Genomic DNA, 25,880 nt, shown 5'->3' on the forward strand with positions numbered 1-25,880 from the left:
TTTCAGGTCGTGCGTTTTCAGGTTACAGATGTGCCGAAACCTGGAAGTACTGGAACGGGTTACTTCCAGGTTTTGGCGCTTGCGCATGCGCAGAGGTGACAAATCGCACTCTGCGCATGCACAGAAACGCAGCGCTGCAGGTTGCGAATGTGCCTCCTGCACGGATCATGTTCGCAACTGGAGCGTCCACTGTAATTTGTAAATAATTCCCATTCTTCTTTAAAGTCACAGTTGCCCTTATCTTGCAGTTTGTATCATGTCAATTTCGCTAATTCTGCATAACCCCGCTGTTATTTTGTCGGGATTTCCTCATTCTTCCATCCTTGTGCTATTAAGACTCTCGCTGCCGTTGTCGCATGCATGAGTAAGTGCATTATTTTCCTTGGCAGGTCTTTTCCTACAATCCCTAACAGAAATGCTTCTGGTTTTGTTTTGTTTTTTTACAAATGTTAATTTAAACATTTTCTTCAACTCATTATATATCATTTCCCAGAATTTTTAAATTTCTCCACATTCCCTCCACATATGGTAAAAAGCCACCAGAGGTTTATAACACAGGGACTTTGCGTGGAGAAAGAGAAACAAGTTATTCCACCCCTTTCTTCCAATAGGTGAAGGTAAAGGGACCCCTTTACCAGGGGACGCGGGTGGCGCTGTGGGTAAAAGCCTCAGCGCCTAGGGCTTGCCGATCGAAAGGTCGGCGGTTCGAATCCCTGCGGCGGGGTGCGCTCCCGCTGCTCGGTCCCAGCGCCTGCCAACCTAGCAGTTCGAAAGCACCTCCGGGTGCAAGTAGATAAATAGGGACCGCTTACCGGCGGGAAGGTAAATGGCGTTTCCGTGTGCAGCTCTGGCTCGCCAGAGCAGTGATGTCACGCTGACCACGTGACCTGGAAGTGTCTTCGGACAGCACTGGCCCCTGGCCTCTTGAGTGAGATGGGCGCACAACCCCAGAGTCTGGCAAGACTGGCCCGTACGGGCAGGGGTACCTTTACCTTTACCTTAAAGGGACCCCTGACCATTAGGTCCAGTCGTGGCCGACTCTTGGCTTGTGGCGCTCATCTTGCTTTATTGGCCGAGGGAGCCGGCGTACCGCTTCCGGGTCATGTGGCCAGCATGACTAAGCTGCTTCTGGCTAACCAGAGCAGCGCACGGAAATGCCGTTTACCTTCCCGCTGGAGCGGTACCTGTTTATCTACTTGCACTGGTGTGATTTCGAACTGCTAGGTTGGCAGGAGCAGGGACCGAGCAACGGGAGCTCACCCCGTTGCGGGGATTCGAACCGCCGACCTTCTGATCGGCAAGTCCTAGGCTCTGTGGTTTAACCCACAGCGCCACCCGTGTCCCCTGGCCAGCAAGTTCTGAAATGGAACAGTCACACATTTACACGTCCTCCAAGTTTCATCCGTTGAAAATAGGGACCCACCCCAGCTGACCTTAAAAACCCCATTTTCGTCCCCATCTCCCCAAGAGCATTTCCTCCAATCCCTTGTGCCATTTCTGTTCTCTTCTCCATTTTGAACCAGGCAGACGATGGAGCAATTAAAAGACTTTTAGGGTGTCCTAGCAGGACGACCTATGAAAAGACCCAGCCTCTCCCTTGCTTTGTCCATTTTGAAAGAGATGCTTGCACCCTCTGCGGTTCGATTTTGCAGCACTCGCTCAGCCACCCTGACATTCAGCACTGGCCTGTGGCTAGTGATGTAATTTCCTCCCTTCTGCGAGAGGCCTTTGCACAAGAAAGTGCTTCTAGCTCGGATCAGAGAGTCCTAAACCATCCCTGCTGAATCAGCCGGCAGAAGCAGCCGCCCTCTGGGGCTGAGCTTTATTAGTTACTCTATGACTTAAGTTATAAGTTAAGGGACGCGGGTGGTCCTGTGGTCTAAACCACTAAGCCTAGGACTTGCCAACCAGAAGGTTGGCAGTTCGAATCCCCGCAACGGGATGAGCTCCCGTTGCTCGGTCCCTGCTCCTGCCAACCAAGCAGTTTGAAAGGACATCAAAGTGCAAGTAGATAAATAGGGACCGCTCTATTTTATTCCCCTCTATCTCTTATTCCGCTGGGAAAAAGAAATGTCTCTATTTTCAACGGAGGAAACTTGAAGGACGTGTAAATGTGTGGCTGTTCCATTTCAGAACTTGCTGGCCAGGGGACACGGATGGCGCTGTGGGTTAAACCACAGAGCCTAGGACTTGCCGATCAGGTCGGCGATTCGAATCCCCGCGATGGGGTGAGCTCCCATTGCTGGGTCCCTGCTCCTGCCAACCTAGCAGTTTGAAATCACACCAGTGCATGTAGATAAATAGGTCCCGCTGCGGCGGGAAGGTAAGCGGCATTTCCCTGCATTGCTCTGGTTCGCCGGAAGCAGCTCAAAAGAACTGCAGCCAATTGAGCAGGGATAGTTGTAGGCAGCAGAGATTTCCTTGCTAGGCTACTCCCAAATTCTGCAAATGCCGCCCTATAAATGCCAGAACGTCTCCTTCCTCATTTTCCTTCCACCAGCAGATGAAGACTATTTTATTCCATCAAGCCTACGAGAAGGAAAGGGCTTTAATAGCGCTGCGCTGCTCCTATTATTTGCATTTTCATCATTTGTTCCCAGATTGCTTTAATTCTATTAGATTTAATTACTCATTAACTGTTGCACTTTGTTTTTTCGCTTGGTGCATTTTTTCCTGTGTCGTTTGTTTGAGCTGCCTTGAGTCTGGGAGAACCGTGGGATGTTAAGTAAACATACAGCTATAGGAATATACTCCTTTGCTACAAGTGAATTTTGCAGAAGCGGTGCGATAATGTTGTGATCCAATTTTGCACATCTGAACAGCTTGGAAAGGGAGTAAGTTCCAGAGTTAAACTATGGGCTGCATAAAAAAACAACTGTTTTATGTGTCCTGAATTTATTCCTGCCACTTTCCCCGGTCCATATTCAGCCACTTATTATTTAGGGGAAGTGCGTGGAACAGGTCTCGGTGTTTCGATTTCTGGGAATGGAGTTGAGAGACGACCTAACCTGGGGAGAAAACAACAAAGACCTGATGAAGAGAGCACAGCAGAGGTTATATTTTCTGAGAATCCTCCGGAAAAACAATCTCTCAAAGGACCTGCTGATGGCATTTTACCGTTGTACTGTGGAGTGTATTAACTTATGGTCTGTGTGTGTGGCTTGGGAGCTGCACGATCAGGGAAAAAACGCTGTCCAGGGTTGCAAAGACTGCGGAGAGAATAATTGGGTGCACTCTTCCCACCTTGGATCAAATCTACGCTTCCAGGTGCCATAAGAAAGCGGCAGAGATAGCGCAGGATAGTGCACACCCCGGAAATTATCTCTTTCAGCTTCTGCCTTCTGGAAGAAGGTACAGGGCTATAAAGAACAGGACTAGCTGCCTGAGAAAGTTTCTACCCAAATTCAATTCTGGTTCTAAACGTAGCATAAGGGGTCTCTATAGTATAGTGTATTTTAAAATGGGGTTTCAGAGTTTTTAGAGGTTTTTGAATGTTTTATGTAGTTTTTCAATTTCATTGTTCTGCATGGGACAATGACAATAAAGATGTCGTATATCAGCCTTAGCCCTCCAACTTCTAAACAACTGCAGCGTCCCACTTTGCAGCTAACTAGTCCAGCAGATAAAAGCAGGTGGGGAAAAAATGGCAGATGTTTTTCAGGGTGAGCGAACTTCCTTCTTCCTTGGAATAGAGGAAGTGGGGAGGCAAACATACACACACTCAGGAAACAGCTTAATAAGATGCCCGATTACCTGCCCGCACCCCATTGCCCAGAGCTCAGCCCAGCAGCCCTTTGCAAAAGCACTTCCTTTTCAGAGTAGAGGGGAAAAGCCAAAAACCGCTCTCTCAAGAGACAAAACGCCGCACGATTTACTGTATTTGCTTATTTATTAAAAGAATCTTGCGCTATGACCAGAGACTTCTTCTTTCAGGTTTGACATCCTGCCCAGATTTTGTCACCCAGCGAAATGACTCAGAACGGGGCGCGTGAGCCGGGGGAAAGCGCAACGCCACATCCACGGGTTAAATGCAAAGGCCGGCTGGTCGGGCTCAGGTATTAAAGCAACAGCAGCAGTAGTTGTTTAGCAGGGATCAGTCACTTATCCTAGCAGCTGCACTGCTCTGCTCAGCACCTTTTCCTCCAGGGATCTGGAAGACAAAACAGGCAGGAGCTTTAAAATCTGCACAGCAGTGCTGAAAGATCTAGCTGAGAAAGGTCACATTCATAATCATCATCATTATATATTATTTATACCCCACCCATCTGGCTGGGCTTCCCCAGCCTCTCTGCACGACCTCCAACAGAATATTAAAATACAATAGTCTATTAAAAGCTTCCCTAAACAGGGCTGCCTTCAGATGTCTTCTAAAAGTCTGGTAGTTGTTGTTCTCTTTGACATCTGATTAGAGTGTGTTCCACTGAGCAGGCCCTCTGCCTGGTTTCCTGTAACTTGGCTTCTCGCAGTGAGGGAACTGCCAGAAGGCCCTCGGAGCTGGACCTCAGTGTCCGGGAAGAATGATGGGGGTGGAGATGCTCCTTCAGGTATACAGGACCAAGGGCGTTTAGGGCTTTCAAGCAGCACCAACACTTTGAATTGTGCTCGGAAACGTACTGGGAGCCAGTGTAGGTTTTTCAAGACCGGTGTCATGTGGTCTCGGCGGCCGCTCCCTGTCACCAGTCCAGCTGCCGCATTCTAGATTAGTTGTAGTTTCCGGGTCCCCTTCAAAGGTAGCCCCATGTAGAGCACATTGCAGGAGTCCAAGCGGGAGATAACTAGAGCATGCAGCACTCTGGTGAGACAGTCTGTGGGCAGGGAGGGGCTCATCCAGCGTACCAGATGGAGCTGGCAGACAGCTGACCTGGACACAGAATTGACCTGCACCTCCATGGACAGCTCTGAGTCCAGAATGACTCCCAGGCTGCGCACCTGGTCCAGTACAGCGGACGCTCAGGTTGCGAACGTGAGCCGTGCAAGAGCCACATTCGCAACCCACAGCGCCGCGTCTCCACATGCGTGTTTCACGATTCAGTGCTTCTGCACATGCACAAAGTGCAATTTAGTGTTTCTGTGCATGCATGAGCGCTGAAACCCAGAAATAACCTGTAAGGTACTTCTGGGTTCGGTGTGACATTCAGCCCCAAAACGAGCAACCGGAAGGGTCTATAAACCCGAGATATGACTGTACTGTTTTCTGCTAAGCAGTGTTTGACATCAGGCAGACGCTAGGTGCGTTTGCGACTGGGAATTGTCTGATTGCAAGCAATTTGAGGAGTCCAGTTACCATGTATGTGACTGAGATTCAGGGTTAACATTGCTTGGTGCTGGAGGCTCAGGAGGAGAAATACCAACACTTTGAATTGTGCTCGGAAACAGACTGGGAGCCAGTGTAGGTCTTTCAGGACCGGTGTTATGTGGTCTCAGCGGCCGCCCCCAGTCACCAGTCCAGCTGCCACTTTCTAGATTAGTTGTAGTTTCCGGGTCACCTTCAAAGGGAGCCCCACATAGAGCGCATTGCAGTAGTCCAAGCGGGAGATAACTAGAACATGCACCACTCTGGTGAGACAGGCAGGGAGGGTCTCATCCTGCGTACCAGGTGGAGCTGGTGGACAGCTGCGAGTCCAGAATGACTCCCAGGCTCCGCACCTGGTCCTTCAGGGGCACAGTGACCCCATTCAGGATCTCAGGAGTCCTCGCTTTTGCCACCCCTCTGAAACGACTGTCGACCCAAGCCTCTCCAAATCCAAAGGCAAAGTCAGAGGATATGCACTCCCTACTCAGAAGCAAATTCCACTCGGTTCAAATGAATGCACCCAGGACAGCAGCTAAAGAAAGATTCTCTCGTCCGACAAAAGCACCCGTTCAAAACAAAAAGGGTTCTGCTAGTTTGCTTTTTGAAAGAGATGTATAAACTCGTTTTCATTTCCACCGGCAACAGATTTCCAGATTAGACAGCCCTGCGCCTGACGAGACCCCTTAAGACTGCAAGATAGTTTTAAAAGCCTCAGTGCCCTCAGCTTGCCCTGTTCTCACTGCAGCAGCTGCGCCTTCTTTGGGACCCGATTCTCCTGGGAAACGCTTGTCTGAGATTTCTATAACCTCACCCCGAAGACGGAGCAGAGGGAGGCCTCAAACGTCACAGATTTGCTCTTGCAAGCGCTACAGGAATGATCAGGGTCACGGGTATGACCGAGCCACGCTGGAAGGCTTGCGGGAGAAGAATGAGAAGGCAAAGACAGACACACAACCTCTGTCCTAAGAGCTGCTGTTAGGTCAGTATTCTTCAACATGAAGAATCCCCATCTGCCTTAGGCTAGGGGCGACGAAGCAAAGGTCCTCCAGCTGCTGTCAAACTCCCATCAGCCCCCAGACAACATGGCCACTGCTCAGGAATGCTGGTGTTGTAAATAAAAATACAGTGGTGCCTCGCAAGACGAAATTAATTCGTTCCGCAAGTTTTTTCGTCTTGCGAATTTTTCGTCTTGCGAAGCACGGTTTCCCATAGGAATGCATTGAAAATCAATCAATGCGTTCCTATGGAAACCGCCTTCAGACCAGGTCCGGGGACAGTCTGTCCCCCGACCCCTTCTGAAGGCTGGGGGGGGGACAAGGGCTTTTCTTCCCACCCCCAGCATTTTAAAAAAACCCGGGACAGCGGAGGACTGCTCCGCTGTCCGGGGCGGTCTTAAAATGCTGGTGGGAGGCAGAGAAGCCTTCGCTGCTGCCTGCCAGCATTTAAAAGATCGCCCCGGACAGCGGACTTCAAAAGCCGTCCGGGAAAGCGGAGAAACGCGCGTTTCTCCGCTCTCCCGGGAAGGCAGGCAGGCAGGGGGGGAGCAAAGACTTTTGCCCCCCGCCGGCCTTCAGAAGCGGTCCAGGACCTCTTCTGAAGGCCGGCGGGGGGCGAAAGTCTTTGCTCCCCCCCCGCCTTCAAAAGCCGTACGGGATAGCGGGAAGCCCTTCCCTGCTATCCCAGACCGCTTTTAAAATGCTGGCGGTGGGGAGCAAAGCCTTTCGGCCCCCGCCGGCCTTCCTGGACCTCTTCTGAAGGCCGGAGGGGGGGGGGAAGGCTTTGCTCCCCACCGCCAGCATTTAAAAGAGGTCCCCGGAGATTTCCCTATGGGCTTTCTTCTTGCGAAGCAAGCGCATAGGGAAATTCGTCTTGCGAAGCGCCTCGAAAAACGGAAAACCCTTTCGTCTAGCGGGTTTTTCGTCTTGCGAGGCATTCGTCTTGCGGGGCACCACTGTATGCCCTTTTCCCTTATCGGGTATCCAAGAGCCCATATAGAGTCCTTACATAGGTTCCCTATTGGTAGGAGAGAATAACAGAGGCCAACCAGAGAATATTGAGAAGCAAAGCAGCTAGTAAGCCTGATCTTTATTGATCTGTTGCAACAGGGTGCTCGCCTCACACGCAGGAAAGGAGGAAGACACACAAAAATGCTGTGCAAGGGCTTATAAAGACTTTTGAAATTCCCATCCTGTAGATCAAGACGCAGGTGGCGCTGTGGGTTAAAGCCTCAGCGCCTAGGACTTGCCGATCGAAAGGTCGGCGGTTCGAATCCCTGCGGCGGGGTGCGCTCCCGCTGCTCGGTCCCAGCTCCTGCCAACCTAGCAGTTCGAAAGCACCTCCGGGTGCAAGTAGATAAATAGGGACCGCTTACCAGCGGGAAGGTAAACCGCGTTTCCGTGTGCGGCTCTGGCTCGCTAGAGCAGCGATGTCACGCTGGCCACGTGACCCGGAAGTGTCTCCGGACAGCGCTGGCCCCTGGCCTCTTGAGTGAGATGGGCGCACAACCCCAGAGTCTGTCAAGACTGGCCCGTACGGGCAGGGGTAGCTTTACCTTTACCTAGATCAAGACCACCCCCAGAAACATTATACATACATCACAGAAGGGGTGTAACCTAAGACCACCCCTCAGATACATCACAGGAAAGGTGGTCTTAAAACAGAAATTTCAATATTGTTTTTCTCTTATCCTTGTTTATTTCCTGTCTGGCAAGTTACTTGATTGGATTGCCTGAGGAGCCTGGCCAGTCTTTTGTAATGATAAGGCTCTCACCCTTATTCCAACACAGACATACCCTTAAGACAGGATTTGTGAAGGAAAAGACAATGGGGAGACTTTTCCAGTTTGACCTTGCAGAGAAAACATTTGGTCAGTTTAGGAATCAAAATGGTTCCAGGTTGGCCTTCCTGTGCTGATCTATGTAGGTGCGGTTATGAACATTACCATATATCTAAGACCATAAAATTCCTATCACACTGGGATATGTAGTGCAAACATAACTGGAAAGGCAGAGGTCCACCAGCCTTGTTGTACAAATGAAGAAGCTTCAAGCTTTTGTAAGAAGAATTTTAAGGTCTTAAGATCTATAATAAATGTTCATAAACGTACCAAGCAAACACGGTGGAAAAAAACCTTCCTTGTCACAGGAATTTAGTAATCACCATTTCAAAGGGTGACAGAATACCAGGAAAGGCAACCAGGTAAGGATTTATCAGATAACCTGGCAGACAGGAAAAACAACATTCAAATTTCTGTTGTAGACCACCTTTTCCGTGATGTAAGTATGATGTATCGGGGGGTGGTTTTGGGTTACACCCCTTCTGTGATGTAAGTATGATATATGGAGAGGTGGTCTTGAGCTCCAGGGCAGGGAATTTCAAATGTCTATATAAGGCATTGCGCGCCACTGTTCGAGGTCCTCCTCCTTTCCTGCGTGTGACGGGAGCACCCTGTTGCAACAGATCAATAAAGATCAGGCTTACGAGCTGCTTTGCTTCTCAATATTCTCTGGTTGGCGTCTGTTATTTTCTTCGACCAATGGAGAACCTGCAAAGGACTCTATAAGGGCTCTTGTGTCCCCCAGAAGGGAATAAGGGCAGATTTTTATTGTTTACAACACTTTCTTAACTGGGAAATCTTGCACCATCTTGGGAGACTGGACAGTTGCAGCCAGACCAACGCAAGCTGCCACTGAAAAGCCCCAGAGATCAAGGATTAGTTATTAAATTTGTATACTGCAGCCTGAATGAGTTCTCAAACTTTGAAATGCCTCAAGCCAAGGCCAGATTTAGACACATCAAAAAAAGGGTTTCAGAAAAAATGACCTTTACAATGAGAAATCAGGTTGGCAAAAACAGAACGCCACAGCGCCATCTGGTGCCACGGTGTTGTATCGCATATAAAACGTTTTTCCTTTACCAATCAAGCCGAGTCCCAAGAGTGAATTGTTCACCTTTCGCGGAGCTGAAACACTGTTCGGAGCTGGGACTCAAGTCCGTCAGGTGGGTTAATTGCCAGGCGGTGTGGTCTGAGAAGGTTACTAAGGAAGGATCCACTTCACTCGGCGCTGCTGGATCCAACGTGATCCGAACTCACATCCTGAACTAAAGAGACAGAGAAATGAATGGCTCTCGTTGGAACTGAGGAAGTGTGTGTGGAGCTATCAAGTTCCTTTTTAACTCCCTCGCCTTCTGACAGGAGCGAGACAGCAGTAAATAACACTGATCAAGTTGGAGTTAACTTTTTATTACCAAAAACTGGATCCGCACAGGAGTGCTTAATGAGCACAGCGACTCATCTCCAGCAGTCTTGCCTCCATGAAGCAGCTGCGGAAACTGAAGGTCCCTGCCTCACCACAAATTCCCCTCCTCTCCAGGGTTTTCCCCAAGCAATCGGAGACTGGGCCTGCACAAAGCTAACTTCTCCGCCGCCCTCTTCACGCCTCTCTTGGTTCTGGGAGAGCAGGGGTGAGGAGTGAAACGGGAAGCCTGCAACTCAGCAGCTTCCCAGGAATGGGCTTGGCCGAGATTTCTATAACCTCCCTCCGAAGTTGGGGCAGAGGGAGGCCTCAAACCATCTCACAACTGCTCTGGCAAGCACTGCAGGAATGATCAGGGTCACAGCGCAGACCCAGGCATGCTGGAAGGCTTGCGAGGAGAAACGGGCGGCTCATATTTCAGAGCAGGAGACTTACAGCCTGGCACCTTCTTCAGGAAGCCCAACTGGATTTTCTTGTAAGCATGCGGAACATTGCAGTCTTCTTAGCCAAGTTCCTCTCTAAATGACATCATCGCAAAGAGAAACTGCAAAGGGGAGGGAGACAAAAATAATATAGAATGGTTCAGGATTCCCTATTCCTGTGTTTAGAAAGCTGATGTGAGTTTTAATCTGTTTCTAGCCTGCTGTTCTTCTTTTAACTTTGCCAAAGTCTTAAATTATTGTTACTAATTCTTATTGCAGTCGTATCTTGGCTCCCGAACGCCTAGGGAGTCGAACATTCTGGCTCCCAAACGATCGCAAACTGGAAGTGAGCGTTTTGGTTTTTGAACGTTCTTTTGGAAGCTAAACATCTGACAGGGCTTCCGATTGAATCAGAAGCTGCGCTTTGGAAGTTGAACGTTTTGCAAGTCGAACAGACTTCTGGAACGGATTCTGTTCGACTTCCAAGGTACAACTGTATTTCATTGCTTTATGGTACTTCTGGGTTCGGTGCGGTGCGAACCCAAAAACACACAACCTAATGCGCCTGTAACCCGAAATATGACTGTACTGTTTTCTGCTAAGCAGCGTCTAATATCAGGCAGAAGCCAGGTGCATTTGTGACTGGGAATTGTCCGATTGCGAGCAATTTGAGAAGTCCGGTTAATAATAATAATAATAATAATAAAAAATAATAAAATTTTATTTATATCCCGCCCTCCCCAGCCGAAGCCGGGCTCAGAGCGGCTAACAACAGTAAAATAATACAGCATTCTAAAATCAATTCATTCTAAAATCAGTTCATAAAATCGGTTACCATGTATGTGACTGAGATTCAGGGTTAACATTGCTTGGTGCTGGAGGCTCAGGAACAGAAATACCTTCCAGCCCAGCTCCCGAGTCGGATAAATTTGCTGCTTTGCCTCCCTTCCCCACCCCAGACATGCAAGTTCAAATCTAGTATAACACTTTACACACACACACACACACACACACACACACACACACACAGAGGTTTCTGCAACTATTATGGTTTTGGCCACTATCGCAGGGACTGATCCCCTTTTATGTTCGTGGTATCCAATGAAGAACTGCTATTAGATATTGAGTGAATCCAGAAAATGATTACGGTGAAAGGAGAGTAAAGTGAAGATAGAAGAAATTAAAGAAATAATGAAATGCGCTTAAGCTAGTTGGAAAAATAAAGTAGCGTAACAAGAATGGGTGGGAGTCTAGTCACTTGGTGGGTGTCCGTGCGGGGTAGGTGTGCAGGTATCAAACTTCTCCATTCTTAAGGAAATCAGCCCTGAGTGCTCACTGGAAGGACAGATCCTGAAGCTGAGGCTCCAAGACTTTGGCCACCACATGAGAAGAGAAGACTCCCTGGAAAAGACCCTGATGTTGGGAAAGATGGAGGGCACAAGGAGAAGGGGACGACAGAGGACGAGATGGTGGGACAGTGTTCTGGAAGCTACCAGCATGAGTTTGACCAAACTGTGGGAGGCAGTGGAGGACAGGAGTGTCTGGCGTTCTCTGGTCCAGGGGGTCACGAAGAGTCGGACACGACTAAACGACTAAACAACAACAACAACCGTATAGGTAGGTATTATATGGAGTAATGTAGGTATGTTTTATGTTATGAAAATAAGATAGCGTGTTGTGTATGTGTATTGTGTAAATGTATATGTATGTGTTTTATATGTTAATAAATGTTTTATATGTCAATAAAATTTAAATAAAATAAATAAAATAAAAAGAATTGCTATTAGAAATGTGATATTAACAGTGTTTCCCTGATGTGAATTGTCTATTAGTTCTTGTGTTTTGGGGGAAAAACACAAATAGAAAGCACTACTGGGGGAAAAGCGCAACTAGACGGTCTGTTGCGGGGCTCGTAATCTAGGTTTCAGGAGTCATCTGGTGAATATCCGAGTTTCTAACAGTGCTGCTAATGGTGTTAAACTAGGGTAGCAAAACCCACAGCGTGTAAGACTACATACATGCCTGCATTTAAAGGACATTGCTCCACCCCCACAAAGAACTGTGGGAACTATAGTTCACCCCTCACAGAACTACAGTTCCCAGGATTCTCTTTGTGCTTTAAACATATGGTGTGGCCACAGCCAAAGACCAATGTGTTGTGGCGATATAGCAAAGAATAAACTAAGTAACAGAATAGCTTCGAAGCTCATACGATGTTCTTGAACTACCACTTTTTTCTGTCCGCTATCCTGAAATACGCTGCAAGTATTGGGAGTTTCTACATCTTTTTAAACGGAGAAAGTCTTTGTTACCTCTCTCCAAGGGAGCGTTAATTTCTCCAGCTCCTAAAGACCTTTCTGGATCAAGCCAAAGGTGCCTCCGGTCCACCATTTTGTCGTCGCAGGAGCCAATCGGACGCCTCCAGCCAGCAGGACACAAGCACGGCTGTTCCTAAGAAATAAAGAGGAAAAGGAGGAGAGGAATTGGGAGGAACTTTAATCAACAAATTACGGTAGTAGGACTACAAGACGTTTTGGAAGGAGGAATATATGAAATGTTGCAAAGAAGAGAAAGAGAGATACAGTGGTACCTAGGGTTACTTAATTCGTTCTGGAGGTCCGTTCTTAACCTGAAACTGTTCTTAACCTGAAGCATCGCTTTAGCTAATGGGGCCTCCTGCTGCTGCTGCGCCACTGGAGACCGATTTCTGTTCTCATCCTGAAGCAAAGTTCTTAACCCAAGGTACTATTTCTGGGTTAGCGGAGTCTGTAACCTGAAGCCTTTGTAACCTGAGGTACCACTGTATTAGCTATGATATTTAAATGTAATAGTGAACGTATGAAATGTAAATTAAGTGGAAAAGATTGGAAAATTTTCAGATGTCATTGAAGTAAAAAAAATAATTGAAGATATAAAAGTATGTTTAATAATTGTTGAAAATGATATGTTAAAAAACTAACAAAAATATTTTCTAAGAAAGGAGAGGAATTGGAAAGATCACCGGTGAATGCAGTGCAAGGCTTTGGGTCCAAGACCACAGTACAAAATGGAAGGAGAACTTCGTGATTAACCACAATCTTCCTTCCAGGGCATTGGGAGAACGCACAGAAAAATAAAAGTAAAAGCAGATTCGAAAAGGCTGTTTCTGAAACAAGGAGGAGAAGCAGGGCTAAGATTTGCAGATTTGCTCCCCAGACCGTGGGGAGCTCCCAAAAAATAATAAATATAATTTGGACTATAATTTGGTTTTTTTTTTAATTTTAGTTTTCTTATTTTAATTGGAGTCTTATGTTTGGATATATTAATTGGATGTTTTTTATTGGAAAATCTATAAAAAATATTTTTTTAAAAAAAAAATGAAAAGGCGGTTTCTAAGCACCCCTGGCCCTCGTTTTTCCAAAGGTCAAGTTTCTAGTCCACACCACGTGCATTGCAGCTTACAGCTGAGAAAGCATGCCTTTTCCTAACGAGAGATCTATCCCAAAGGGAAAACAGGCTCGAAAATGCAGCACATGGAAAACCAGCATATAAAGATACAGCTAAACTACAACTCCCAGCATCCCCCATTCCGCCTCTTATATGTAGACTACGGAGAAAGGGCCGCGCTGCTTTCTGGGAACTGTAGTCCACCCAAGAAAATAAGGACCAACACAACAGCCCGTTTAGCGCCGAGACTCAACAACCCGGGCTAAAGGCCGCATCCCCACAAGACACCAGAGACTCAAGTACCTACCTGCACCAATCCAGACCGCGGACCGGACCCGGTCGCCGCGGATGGCGACAGATCCATTTTCCTGGTGGCCCAGAAGCAGAAACCGCCATCTGCTTCGCCCTGCTCCGTGCGTGTGACGCCACCGCGTCGAAACCCCGCCTCCTCCTTCCCCGAAGTCTCTCCTTCGCCCCCTAGCGGCTCACAGGCCTCACGGTTTCCGAGCTTCTCTATATTAATGGTTTCAATAGAACTGCAATCACGCCGCTCGCCAGCAGGTGGCGGCAATGGGTCTCGCCTTGGGCGGAGCGGGCGGGGCAGAGGAGCAAAGGGGATGCAGTCTAACTGGTTCTCTAAAGCGACTTTCGGTCGTCAGTCGTAGTTGGTGGGAATCCGGATTAAGAAGAGTGGAAATATAGAGAAATCCATGTAGAGTGGAAAAACCTTGAGGCACCTCAAAGGATGGTAGATTTTATTACAGCACAATATGATCCCTGTGTTCTCAAAGTGTTCTCGAAGCTACAAACATGAGCCTGACCAAACTGCGGGAGGAGTGCCTGGCGTACAGAAGTGGAAATGAGGAGATACCGAGGATAGAAGAATGGAGATCAAAATTGATAGACTATGCGGAACTGGATAAATTAACTGGGAAAATTAGATATACTAAAGACCAAAAGTTCATCGAGGACTGGGGAAAATTTGTGGATTATCTGAAAAATATATGTGGTGTTAATACAACGCTAGTGGGATTTCAAGAGGCACTGTAAAAAAAAAAAAGTATTGTTTGTTAGAAATAATGGGAGTAAGGAGGAACAATGGCAATACGAAAGAAGGGAGTGTGTATTAAAGGTATAAACATGGATGATTGTCAGAGACGCTGAAGGAAGTCAAAAACAGTTACAATTTGTTGTATTTGGGATAAAATGTATAATTGGATGAAAATTAATAAAATTTATATATATATAAAAAAAGGAGTGCCTGGCGTGCTCTGGTCCAGGGGGTCACGAAGAGGCGGACACGAGTAAACGACTAAACAACAACAATGATCCCTGTGTTGCCACCTCCATGCTCTGCTGTAAGGGGTCACTGCGCTCTTTTGTTGTTGTTGTTGAGTTGTTTAGTCGTGTCCGCCTCTTCGTGACCCCCTGGACCAGAGCACGCCAGGCACTCCTGTCTTCCACTGCCTCCCACAGTTTGGTCAAGCTGATGCTGGTAGCTTCGAGAACACTGTCCCACCATCTCGTCCTCTGTCGTCCCCTTCTCCTTGTGCCCTCCATCTTTCCCAACATCAGGGTCTTTTCCAGGGAGTCTTCTCTTCTCATGAGGTGGCCAAAGTACAGGAGCCTCAGCTTCAGGATCTGTCCTTCCAGTGAGCACTCAGGGCTGATTTCCTTCTGAATGGAGAGGTTGGATCTTCTTGCAGTCCATGGGACTCTCCAGAGTCTCCTCCAGCACCAGAATTCAAAAGCATCCATTCTTCGGCGATCAGCCTTCTTTAAGGTCCAGCTCTCACTTCCATACATCACTACTGGGAAAAACAGAGCTTGAACTATACAGACCTTTGTTGGCAAGGTGATGTCTCTGCTTTTTAAGATGCTGTCTAGGTTTGTCATTACTTTTCTCCCAAGGAGCAGGCGTCTTTTAATTTCGTGGCTGCTGTCATCATCTGCAGTGATCATGGAGCCCAAGAAAGTAAAATCTTTCACTGTCTCCATTCCTTCCCCTTCTACTTGCCAGGAGGTGATGGGACCAGTGGCCATGATCTTGGTTTTTTTTTGATGTTGAGCTTCAGACCATATTTTGCGCTCTCTTCTTTCACCCTCATTAAAAGGATATTTAATTCCTCCTCACTTTCTGCCATCCAGGTTGTGTCATCTGCATATCTGAGGTTGTTGATATTTCTTCCGGCGATCTTAATTCCGGCTCGGGATTCATCCAGCCCAGCCTTTTGCATGATGAATTCTGCATATAAGTTAAATAAGCAGGGAGACAATATACAGCCTTGCCGTACTCCTTTCCCAATTTTGAACCAAACAGTTGTTCCAGTTTCCATATCCAGTTTTAACTGTAGCTTCTTGTCCCACATAGAGATTTCTCAGGAATAAAATAAAATAATAAAATTATAATACAATACAAAATATAATATAATATAATATAATATAATATAATATAATATAATATAATATAATATAATATAATATAATATAATATAATATAATATAATATAATATAATATAATGTCTTTAAGGCGCTTCTTTTTTCAGGTGCAACACCCACTCTTCCACCCTCTTTGACCACCCCATCAGAACCGGAAGTGAGGGTGGACCGGAACGCATACATTTCCCCCTACCTCTTTGGGCAACCGAGCCTCTCTCTCCCGCCTCTCCCTCTCCGCTCCTCCCTTCCCGGAGGACTGACGTCAGTCCTCCCGCGCCGGGCCGTTGGGCGCCTCTCGGCGCGGCCTGAATGAAGGCGAGCGCTGGCGCGGGGCACGCCGGGAACGCCGACGCCCAAGATGGCGGCAGGATTGAAAAGTTGTTGCCGCGGCGGCGGCGGCGGCGGCTCTTCTGGCTCGGCTTGAGGCTCCTGCTCTTCCGGGATGGCGGCGCAGTGAAGGGAGCGCGCGGCCCGGGCGGGGAGATGCCTCCGGGCCCCGCCTGAGACATGGAGGAGGAAGGCAAGAGGGGCAAAAAGGTGAGGCGGGGAGGGCGGGGGCGCCGGGGGGGAGAGGGGGCGGGGCGTGGGAGGAGGGCGGGGCCTTAGGGGAAGGGTGGGGGAGGGGCAGATACAATGGGGGGCGTTGGGGGGCTGATTCCCCCCATGAGAATTGGAGTTGGGAATATTCACACAACCTATAAAAATTGGGGTGGGGATGTTTTAAAAGATCAGTTTGAAGTCCTGCTGCCCCCCTTTTTTACCAGAATATCCCCCCCATAAGAATTGGAGTTGGGGGTGTTCACATAACCCATAGGGATTGGGGGTTCAGATGTTTTAATTAAATAGAACAAGATCAGTTTGAATTCCTGCTGCCCCCCTTTTTACCAGAATATCCCTCCTCCATAAGAATTGGAGTTGGGAATATTCACACAACCCATAAAAATTGGGGGTTCAGATGTTTTAATTAAATAGAACAAGATCAGTTTGAAGTCCTGCTGCCCCCCTTTTTTACCAGAATATCCCCCCCATAAGAATTGGAGTTGGGGGTGTTCACACAACCCATAGGGATTTGGGGGTTCAGATGTTTTAATTAAATAGAACAAGATCAAATTGAAGAACTGCTGCCCCCCCTTTTTGCCAGAATATCCCCTCCTCCATAAGAATTGGAGTTGGGAATATTCACACAACCTATAAAAATTGGGGTGGGGGTGGGGATGTTTTAAAAGATCAGTTTGAAGTCCTGCTGCCCCCCTTTTTTACCAGAATATCCCCCCCATAAGAATTGGAGTTGGGGGTGTTCACATAACCCATAGGGATTGGGGGTTCAGATGTTTTAATTAAATAGAACAAGATCAGTTTGAATTCCTGCTGCCCCCCTTTTTACCAGAATATCCCCCCTCCATAAGAATTGGAGTTGGGAATATTCACACAACCCATAAAAATTGGGGGTTCAGATGTTTTAATTAAATAGAACAAGATCAGTTTGAAGTCCTGCTGCCCCCCTTTTTTACCAGAATATCCCCCCCATAAGAATTGGAGTTGGGGGTGTTCACACAACCCATAGGGATTTGGGGGTTCAGATGTTTTAATTAAATAGAACAAGATCAAATTGAAGTCCTGCTGCCCCCCCCTTTTTTACCAGAATACCCCCCTCCATAAGAATTGGAGTTGGGGGTGTTCACACAACCCATAGGGATTTGGGGGTTCAGATGTTTTAATTAAATAGAACAAGATCAAATGGAAGTCCCGCTGCCCCCCTTTTTACCATAATACCCCCCCTCCATAAGAACTGGAGTTGGGAATATTCACACAACCCATACAAATTGGGGGTTCAGATGTTTTAATTAAATAGAACAAGATCAAATTGAAGTCCTGTTATCCCCACTTTTTCTTTTAAAAACCTGATTACCCCAAGTAAGAATTGGAGTTGGGGGTGCTTGGAGATGTTTTAATTAAATAAAACAAGATCAAACTGAAGTCCTGCTATCCCCACTTTTTGTTTCTAAAACCAGATCACCCCAATAAGAACTGGAGTTGGGGGTTTTCACACAACCTATAAAAATTGGGGGGTGGGGAGGCTTTGATTGAATAAAACAAGATCAAATTGAAAGTCCTGCTGCCCTCCTTTTTTACCAGAATACCTTCCCATAAGAACTGGAGTTGGGGAGTCTTCACACAACCCATAAGAATTGTGGGGTCCAGATGTTTTCATTAAATAAAACAAGATCAAATTGAAGTCCTGCTGCACCCTTTTTTTACCAGAATATCCCCCATAAGAATTGGAGTGGGGGGTGTTCACACAACCCATAAAAATTGCGGGGTGCGGGTGTTTTAATTAAATAGAATAAGATCAAACTGAAGTCCTGTTATCCCCACTTTTTCTTTTAAAAACCAGATCACCCCAAATAAGAATTGGAGTTGGGGGTGTTGTTGCACAGCTCATAAGAACTTGCCAGTTGTGTGTGTGTGGGGGAGAGATTTTTCTTTTTTTAATGAAATAAAACATGATCGATTTGCAGTCCTGCTCTTGTTTTTTTCTCTCTCTCCTCAATTTTATCAGAGGGAGATCCTCAGGATTTTCCTCTCCCTCTCCCCACACCTTGCATTTCACGTATGCCAATAATAAAGAAGGTCTTGGTTGGTATCTTTAAAACGTTTACATCATATCAAGTTTAATGTTTTTCTACTCCCTGCTCCCCCTCCCAATTTCTAAATAGTTCTACATTTGCAGGACTCCTTTCCACCCCACCCACTTCAAATATTTCACAGCTGGCAATAATTGGACGGGGGGGAATATTATGTTTGCAATATTTAGATGATACGAATTATGATATCCTCCTGCTCCCTGTCCCGTTCCCCCAATTGCCAGAGAGTTTTACATTTGCAGTCTTCCTTCCCATCCCACCCTCTCTCAGTATTTCATAGGTGGCAAGTATTGGGGTAGAGGGAGATTGTCAAACCCAAAAGGCTTCTATTAGGCACCTTGTGAAATCTTTCCCTTGGGGAGGTCTGGTGATTCTGCTGTCACCAGGTAATATTTGGCAGCGGAGGGGGAGAAGATCTGTGCCAGACCAGACTCATCCGTTGTTGAATACAGTATTTTTCGCTCCATAGGGCGCACCTAGTTGTTTTTTTGGGGGGGAATAAAGAAAAAAAAAATATTCCCCCCCAGCTCCAAAGAGCAAAGAAGCCAAGACAGCGAGCAGGATCCATTTCGCTGGCTGTCTTGGCTTCCTCTTTAGTCATGCGCAACCTCTCCACCCGGGAGATAGCTGCCTGAAGCCTGGAGAGTGAGAGGGGTCGGTGCGCACCAACCCCTCTTGCTCCTCAGGCTTCAGCGAAAGCCTGCTTTCGCTCCATAGGACGCACACACATTTCCCCTTCATTTTTGGAGGGGGAAAAGTGCGTCCTATAGAGCGAAAAATCCGGTATTTTGTTTTTGCTTGCTGGGTGATGAATTCCTTTGCTCCTCAGCAGCCTGCTCTGTACTAACGTATTCAATGAGTTAAGGACTTAAGGAGAGAGCTCCTAGTTTCTGGATCATAAGGTCTGCCTAGTCCGGGGTCAGCAAACTTTTTCAGCAGGGGGCCGGTCCACTGTCCCTCCGACCTTGTGGGGGGCCGGACTATATTTTTTTTGTGGGGGGAATGAACGGATTCCTATGCCCCACAAATAACCCAGAGATGCATTTTTAATAAAAGGGCACAATCTACTCATGTAAAAACATGCTGATTCCCGGACCGACCACGGGCCGGATTGAGAAGGCAATTGGGCCGGATCCGGGCCCCCGGGCCTTAGTTTGCCTACCCATGGCCTCATCCCACAAGGCTTAATCAGTTCGCTGTAGGAAGCTCATAATCAGGACATAAGAGCTGTAGCTCTCTTTTTGTTGTTCCCCGGTGACTGGTCTTTAGAAACCTGGCGCCTCTGAATATACATTTAGGACACTGCCGTTGTGACTGCTACTGTTCTCCATTAATTTATCTAATCCCATTTAAAAGCTGTTCAGCCTGGTGGCTGTCACCACTCCTTGTGGAAGCAAATTCCATAGCCGAAGGTATGTGACTGTGAATAAGTCTTTAGTCTTTCCAGTGTCTCCTAACGCTTAGATTCTAGAATTATATTCATCACAGATGCGTTGATCTAACCCTCAGATCTCTTTCGTTGCCCTTCATCCTTTTCAACTCGGCAATATATTTTTATTTTGAAGGCTGGTGTCCTGAACTGTACACAATATTTCTGGTGCAATTGCATCACAGAGTTATATAAAAGCCCAAAGATTTTGACGCCTTGGCTTTCAGTCCCTTTCCTAATGATCCCTGGCACAAAGTTCATCCACTTTCACAGCTAGATGACGTTTTCATTGCGCTATCCTCAGAAATCAGCCACTGCCAGCTCGGACCCCACAGGAAGTGAGGATTTATGTACCGTATTTTTCGCTCTATAAGAAGCACCGGACCACAAGACGCACCTAGTTTTTGGAGGAGGAAAACAAGAAAAAAAATATTCTGAATCTCAGAAGCCAGAACAGCGAGAGGGATCGCTGTGCAGCGAAAGCAGCAATCCCTCTTGCTGTTCTGGCTTTTGTGATACCCGCGCAGCCTGCATTCGCTCCATATGATGCACACTCATTTCCCCTTACTTTTTAGGAGGGAAAAGGTGAGTCTTATAGAACAAAAATACGGTATTTATTTGTCCTAATATGCATCAGTCTGCACCTGCTTGCAGAGAACCACATTTGCTATTTTCTTGCTTAGTCACTCGTTTTCAGAAAGATTCTTTTAGAGCCGTTCATCACACTATTTTCTTTTTTTTCTATCCCAAATAATCCTGTGCCTTCAGCAAACTTGGCCACCTGACCTCTGAACCCTAGGTCACTTAAGAACAAGTTGTGTTAGTCAAGCAACTTTTCATTTTCTTAAAGAAACCCCTCTGGAAAACTTAATGGGAAGCGTAGTCTCGGAATAGAATTACCGTATTTTTTGCTCTATAAGACTCACTTTTTCCCTCCTAAAAAGTAAGGGGAAATGTGTGTGCGTCTTATGGAGCGGATGCAGGCTGCACAGCTATCCCAGAAGCCAGAACAGCAAGAGGGATTGCTGCTTTTGAAAGCAGCGATCCCTCTTGCTGTTCTGGCTTCTGAGATTCAGAATATTTTTTTCTTGTTTTCCTCCTCCAAAAGCTAGGTGCGTCTTATGGTCCGGTGCTTCTTACAGAGCGATAAATACGGTACTGGTTGTGTTTGAGCCGTGTGCTGTGCCTCTATCTCTCTATTTGCCTTGGAGTAAATTCCATCTGGTACTCGGATCGGGCTGACCTATGGGGATTCAGCAACATTTTTGCTCTGGCCTGGCAAGTACAGGTCATAGAATCCTAGAGTTGGAAGAGACCACAGGGGCCATCGAGTCCAACCCCCTGCCAAGCAGGAAACACCATCAGAGCACTCCTGACATATGGTTGTCAAGCCTCTGCTTCAAGACCTCCAAAGAAGGAGACTCCACCACACTCCTTGGCAGCAAATTCCACTGTCAAACAGCTCTTACTGTCAGGAAGTTCTTCCTAATGTTTAGGTGGAATCTTCTTTCTTGTAGTGCATGAGATATGTCTGTGTGTCCCGTTTATGTGCACCATGGTCAAGAAAGGCTATTGGTTTCTTGTTCAGAGGTCCTCAGCATGTTTCTGAATTTAGTGGCTCTCGCTCTGGGTGTGCATTAGGATTAATTTTTACTTTTTGACTTGTGAAGACCGGGGGGGGGGGGGTGAGGGAAGAGAACACACTCTCCAAGCTCCTCTGTCCAGCTTGTGGGCCTCTCCCAAACCCATGACCCATTTTACCCAGCCCCAACTCATGTCTTGCACCTTTTGCCCAGCTGGAATGTGTCCTTGACAAAGCCTTTTGCTTGCTCATATGGAGAGGGATGTGTACATAGGGCTAGACAGAGGTCAGCAAACTTTTTCAGCAGGGGGCCGGTCCACTGTCCCTCAGACCTTGGGGGGGGGGCGGACTATATTTTTGGGGGTTGCAAATGAACGAATTCCTATGCCCCACAAATAACCCAGAGATGCATTTTAAATAAAAGGACACATTCGAATGTGTCCTGCAAGGCAGCCAGGTACAGATTGTTTCCCAGGGTTTCCTCCCAAAGCCTTTATAATATAATATAATAATAGTAGTAATAATAATTAATAATAAAGGATAAAGGTACCCCTGCCCGTATGGGCCAGTCGTGTCCGACTCTGGGGTTGTGCACCCATCTCACTTAAGAGGCCGGGGGCCAGCGCTGTCCGGAGACACTTCCGGGTCACGTGGCCAGCATGACGAAGCTGCTCTGGCGAGCCAGCGCAGCACACGGAAACGGCGTTTACCTTCCCGCTATAAAGCGGTCCCTATTTATCTACTTGCACTTAGGGGTGCTTTCGAACTGCTAGGTGGGCAGGAGCTGGGACCGAAAGACGGGAGCTCACCCCGCCGCGGGGATTCGAACCGCCGACCATGCGATCGGCAAGCCCTAGGCACTGAGGTTTTACCCACAGCGCCACCCGCGTCCCCAATAATAATAATAGTTTATTATTTATACCCTGCCCATCTGGCTGGGCTTCCCCAGCCACTCTGGGCGGTTTCCAACAAAAGATTAAAATACCATAATACATCAACATTAAAAGCTTCCCTAAACAGGGAACAGATGTCTTCTAGGTAGTTGTTGTTGTTCTCTTTGACATCTGGTGGGAGGGTGTTCCACACGGCAGGTGCCACCACCGAGAAGGCCCTCTGTCTGGTTCCCTGTAACCTTACTTCTCACACGGAGGGAACCGCCAGAAGGCCCTCGGAGCTGGACCTCAGTGTCCGAGCTGAACGATGGGGGTGGAGACGCTCCTTCAGATATACTGGACTGAGGCCATTTAGGGCTTGAAACACCAACACTTTGAATTGTGCTTGGAAACGTACTGGGAGCCAATGTAGGTCTTTCGGTGTTATGTGGTCTCGGTGGCCTTTCTGACAAATGAGTATATCCGCGAGGCAGTGGTGGTTTAGCATCAGAATTTTCCTTCTCCTACCTTCCCAGGTGAATCCCATGGTGAGGCTATTAGGACATCAGAGGTGTTGAACTACCTAGAATTTAAAAAGGCCTCTGGGGGTGTGTGGATTTCAGGCAGTTAGCAGTTTTAGTTTCAAACAAAGCAACCATACCCACCCTGCTCCAAAAAAAATTAAAATCCTGCAAAGCACCAAGGCATTTTTTGTGTGTGTGCTTGATTGCATGGGGATGAAGGAGGCAGCTCTGACAGCTCACCTCGGGCACTTGAAGGAAATGGAATAGGTGGGTGGATTTCTACAGTACATGCAAAAGCAAGCTGAAATAGCGAGGGAGCCAGAATGAAACAAAGCAAATGAGAACCCTGGAACAGCAGAATGCAGAAAATCCAGCCTTGCATTTGGGAGGGCTTAAAATGAGTGCAGCGCCTCTAGTCCCAGCAGTTGTTGGTGTATTCAATTGAGTGTTCTAAATCTGTAGCGCAGAGCGAGAGACTTTCCTGCCCACTCCCCCTCCACGAGAGAACCCACCATAATCCTTAAGAATTTGGAGGAATACCATCCTGGGGCTTCTAATTTCCGTGGCCCAGCTGAGCCCCTATCTCAGGGGTCAGCAAACCTTTTTTTTTTTAATGAATATTTATTAGCATTTTCTATAATAAAACAAAAACAAAAATAGATAAAAAATAACAAACATACAAAAATACAAAACTTAAAAACAATTAAAAACACATAAAATTTCAATTGCTTATTTTCTTTTAACTTATTTCTCAGACCTCCTCACACCTCTCCTTCTTGTATTCCAATTCAAATTATTAGCTCAGCAAATCCTTATTACTTATTTCTCAACTTTAACTTAATAATTTATTTTAACATATTATTATTTTACTTTTTCTCTTTCATCCATTTCCTCAATTTATTTTTGCTAACCTTATTTTCATTTAATTTAATTCATTTTAAAAACCAGGGGTCAGCAAACTTTTCCAGCAAGGGGCCAGTCCACCGTCCCTCAGACCTTGTGGGGGGCCAGATTATATTTTGGATAAAACATATGAACGCATTCTTGTGCCCCACAAATAACCCAGAGATGCATTTTAAATAAAAACACACACTCTACTCATGTAAAAACACCAGGCAGGCCCCACAAATAACCCAGAGATGCATTTTAAATAAAAACACACACTCTACTCATGTAAAAACACCAGGCAGGCCCCACAAATAACCCAGAGATGCATTTTAAATAGAAGGACACATTCTACTCATGTAAAAACACGCCGATTCCCGGACCGTCCATGGGCTGGATTGAGAAGGCGATTGGGTTGGATCCAACCCCCGGGCCTTAGTTGGGAGAGGGCTATTGAGGCTCTGCTTTGCCTCTATGGCTGGAAGCAGCAATGCTTCTGGATCCCACTTGCTGGAAACCTCAGGAGGGAAGAATGACGCTCTTGTGCTCAGGTCTTGCTTGTCAGTTTGTCCCACAGGCATCTGGTTGGCCACTGTGGAACAGGACGCTGGCCTGCATGGGCCATGCTCTCCTGGTGTGATGTGTGCACAGTTGAATGGTAAACGTCATGGCAGGTTTGGTGGGTTTTGACAGAGGGAGCTGGGGTGGGAGAACGGATTCCTGGCAGAGTACATGTAAAGGTTTGAAGAATTTGGAAGAAACCACATAGGGGCATCAGCTGGAATCTTACAAACGAGTGTTTTGATGGCCCGAGCTCTTTATTTCTATAGGATTGAAATCCACAAGTTGATGAAGATGTTGTTGTTGTTAATAATTTCTATACCGCCCTTCATTCAAGGACCATAGGATAGTTTACAATAGAAAAAAACCCCAAAATATATAACGTAAAGGTAAAGGGACCCCTGACCATTAGGTCCAGTCGTGACCGACTCTGGGGTTGCGGTGCTCATCTCGCTTTATTGGCCGAGGGAGCCGGCGTACAGCTTCCAGGTCATGTGGCCAGCATTACTAAGCCGCTTCTGGCAAACCAGAGCAGCGCACGGAAACACCGTTTACCTTTCTGCCTGAGTGGTACCTGTTTATCTACTTGCGCTTTGGCATGCTTTTGAACTGCACTTTGACGTGCTTTTTGAAATCACCCCGTCGCAGGGATTTGAACCGCTGACCTTCTGATCGGCAAGCCCTAGGCTCTGTGGTTTAACCCACAGCGCCACCCGCGTCTCCAATATATAACATAGGAACAAAGAAAAACAATTACCCACCATCGCCATGCACAGTTTAAAAGGCCGCAGATTGTTCAGTTAGCCAAAGACCTGATAGACAAGATAGAAAAGAGATAAACCTTTCTTGGGTGTCAAAGTATGAGACTGGCTCAGCAATTTGTGTCGTCAGCCTGATGTAAGGCCGGGCATTCTTCTCTTGGCATGTGATTCCTGGACTGGAAAACCCCCTGATTCCTGCCCCGGGTTTTCAAGTGATGTTCCAGTGTGGCCGCAACACTGGTGCTTTTAGATCTCCTAAAGTCACTCCTTCCAGGGCTGGGTCGAGTTGATGGAAGCTTTTGGCTTTCCGCCCTTCCTCTGTGCTTCCTGTTCAACTGCGCTGTGGTTAGATAGGGACTTTATGGAGGGAATTGGTGCATTTTCCTCCAGAAGGTGGTTGCAATTTTCCCGTCGTCCTGAAACAAAATTTTCTTGGGAGGCTGGCCTGCAACTGTGTGTATTTCTGGGGTTCGTGTTTGTGAGTACACAACCGTACTGATTCGCAAAGAAACTGGCATGGGTGCGGTTTATCTGACCCAGGATTTTCTCAGAAAGAATGCTGTATAATGTTAAATGGAAATTGTTTAGAGACCAGTTATTACACATGAATGAAACGCCATGAAAGGATGGCAATGGCCTTCGTTTCAGCCTGACTTGCTCACAAATGTTCTTTGGGCCCCTTCCCAAGAGTCGTGTTCTAATTAATATTTGAAGCTAATTTTAGTTCAGTTTTAATTCTGGAAGAGAAATTGGGCCCTGAATCTTTTTTTTAGTGGGTGGAAGA

The 25,880-nt window shown here is 46.9% G+C and overlaps 1 protein-coding gene and 1 long non-coding RNA gene across 2 annotated transcripts in view; one reads left to right on the forward strand and one right to left on the reverse strand.

The window, feature by feature from the left end:
- Window positions 1–3,870: 3,870 nt before the first annotated feature.
- Window positions 3,871–13,812, reverse strand: LOC310827884. The gene is made up of 4 exons (XR_014556521.1): window positions 13,705–13,812; window positions 9,985–10,093; window positions 9,244–9,394; window positions 3,871–4,150 (listed from the first exon to the last, which is right to left on the reverse strand). It is a non-coding gene; the product is annotated as an uncharacterized lncRNA (long non-coding RNA).
- A 2,325-nt stretch (window positions 13,813–16,137) lies between these two features.
- CCM2 (CCM2 scaffold protein) overlaps window positions 16,138–25,880 on the forward strand; it is a 56,136-nt gene continuing 46,393 nt past the window's right edge. The window contains exon 1 of the mRNA XM_083704245.1: window positions 16,138–16,374. Coding sequence (XP_083560371.1) covers window positions 16,345–16,374 — 30 coding nt within the window. The 5' untranslated portion in view covers window positions 16,138–16,344. The remainder of the gene's footprint in view (window positions 16,375–25,880) is intronic.

This window comes from Podarcis gaigeae (genome assembly GCF_964106915.1).
Source record: "Podarcis gaigeae genome assembly, chromosome: 12".
Taxonomy (NCBI): Eukaryota; Metazoa; Chordata; class Lepidosauria; order Squamata; family Lacertidae; genus Podarcis; species Podarcis gaigeae.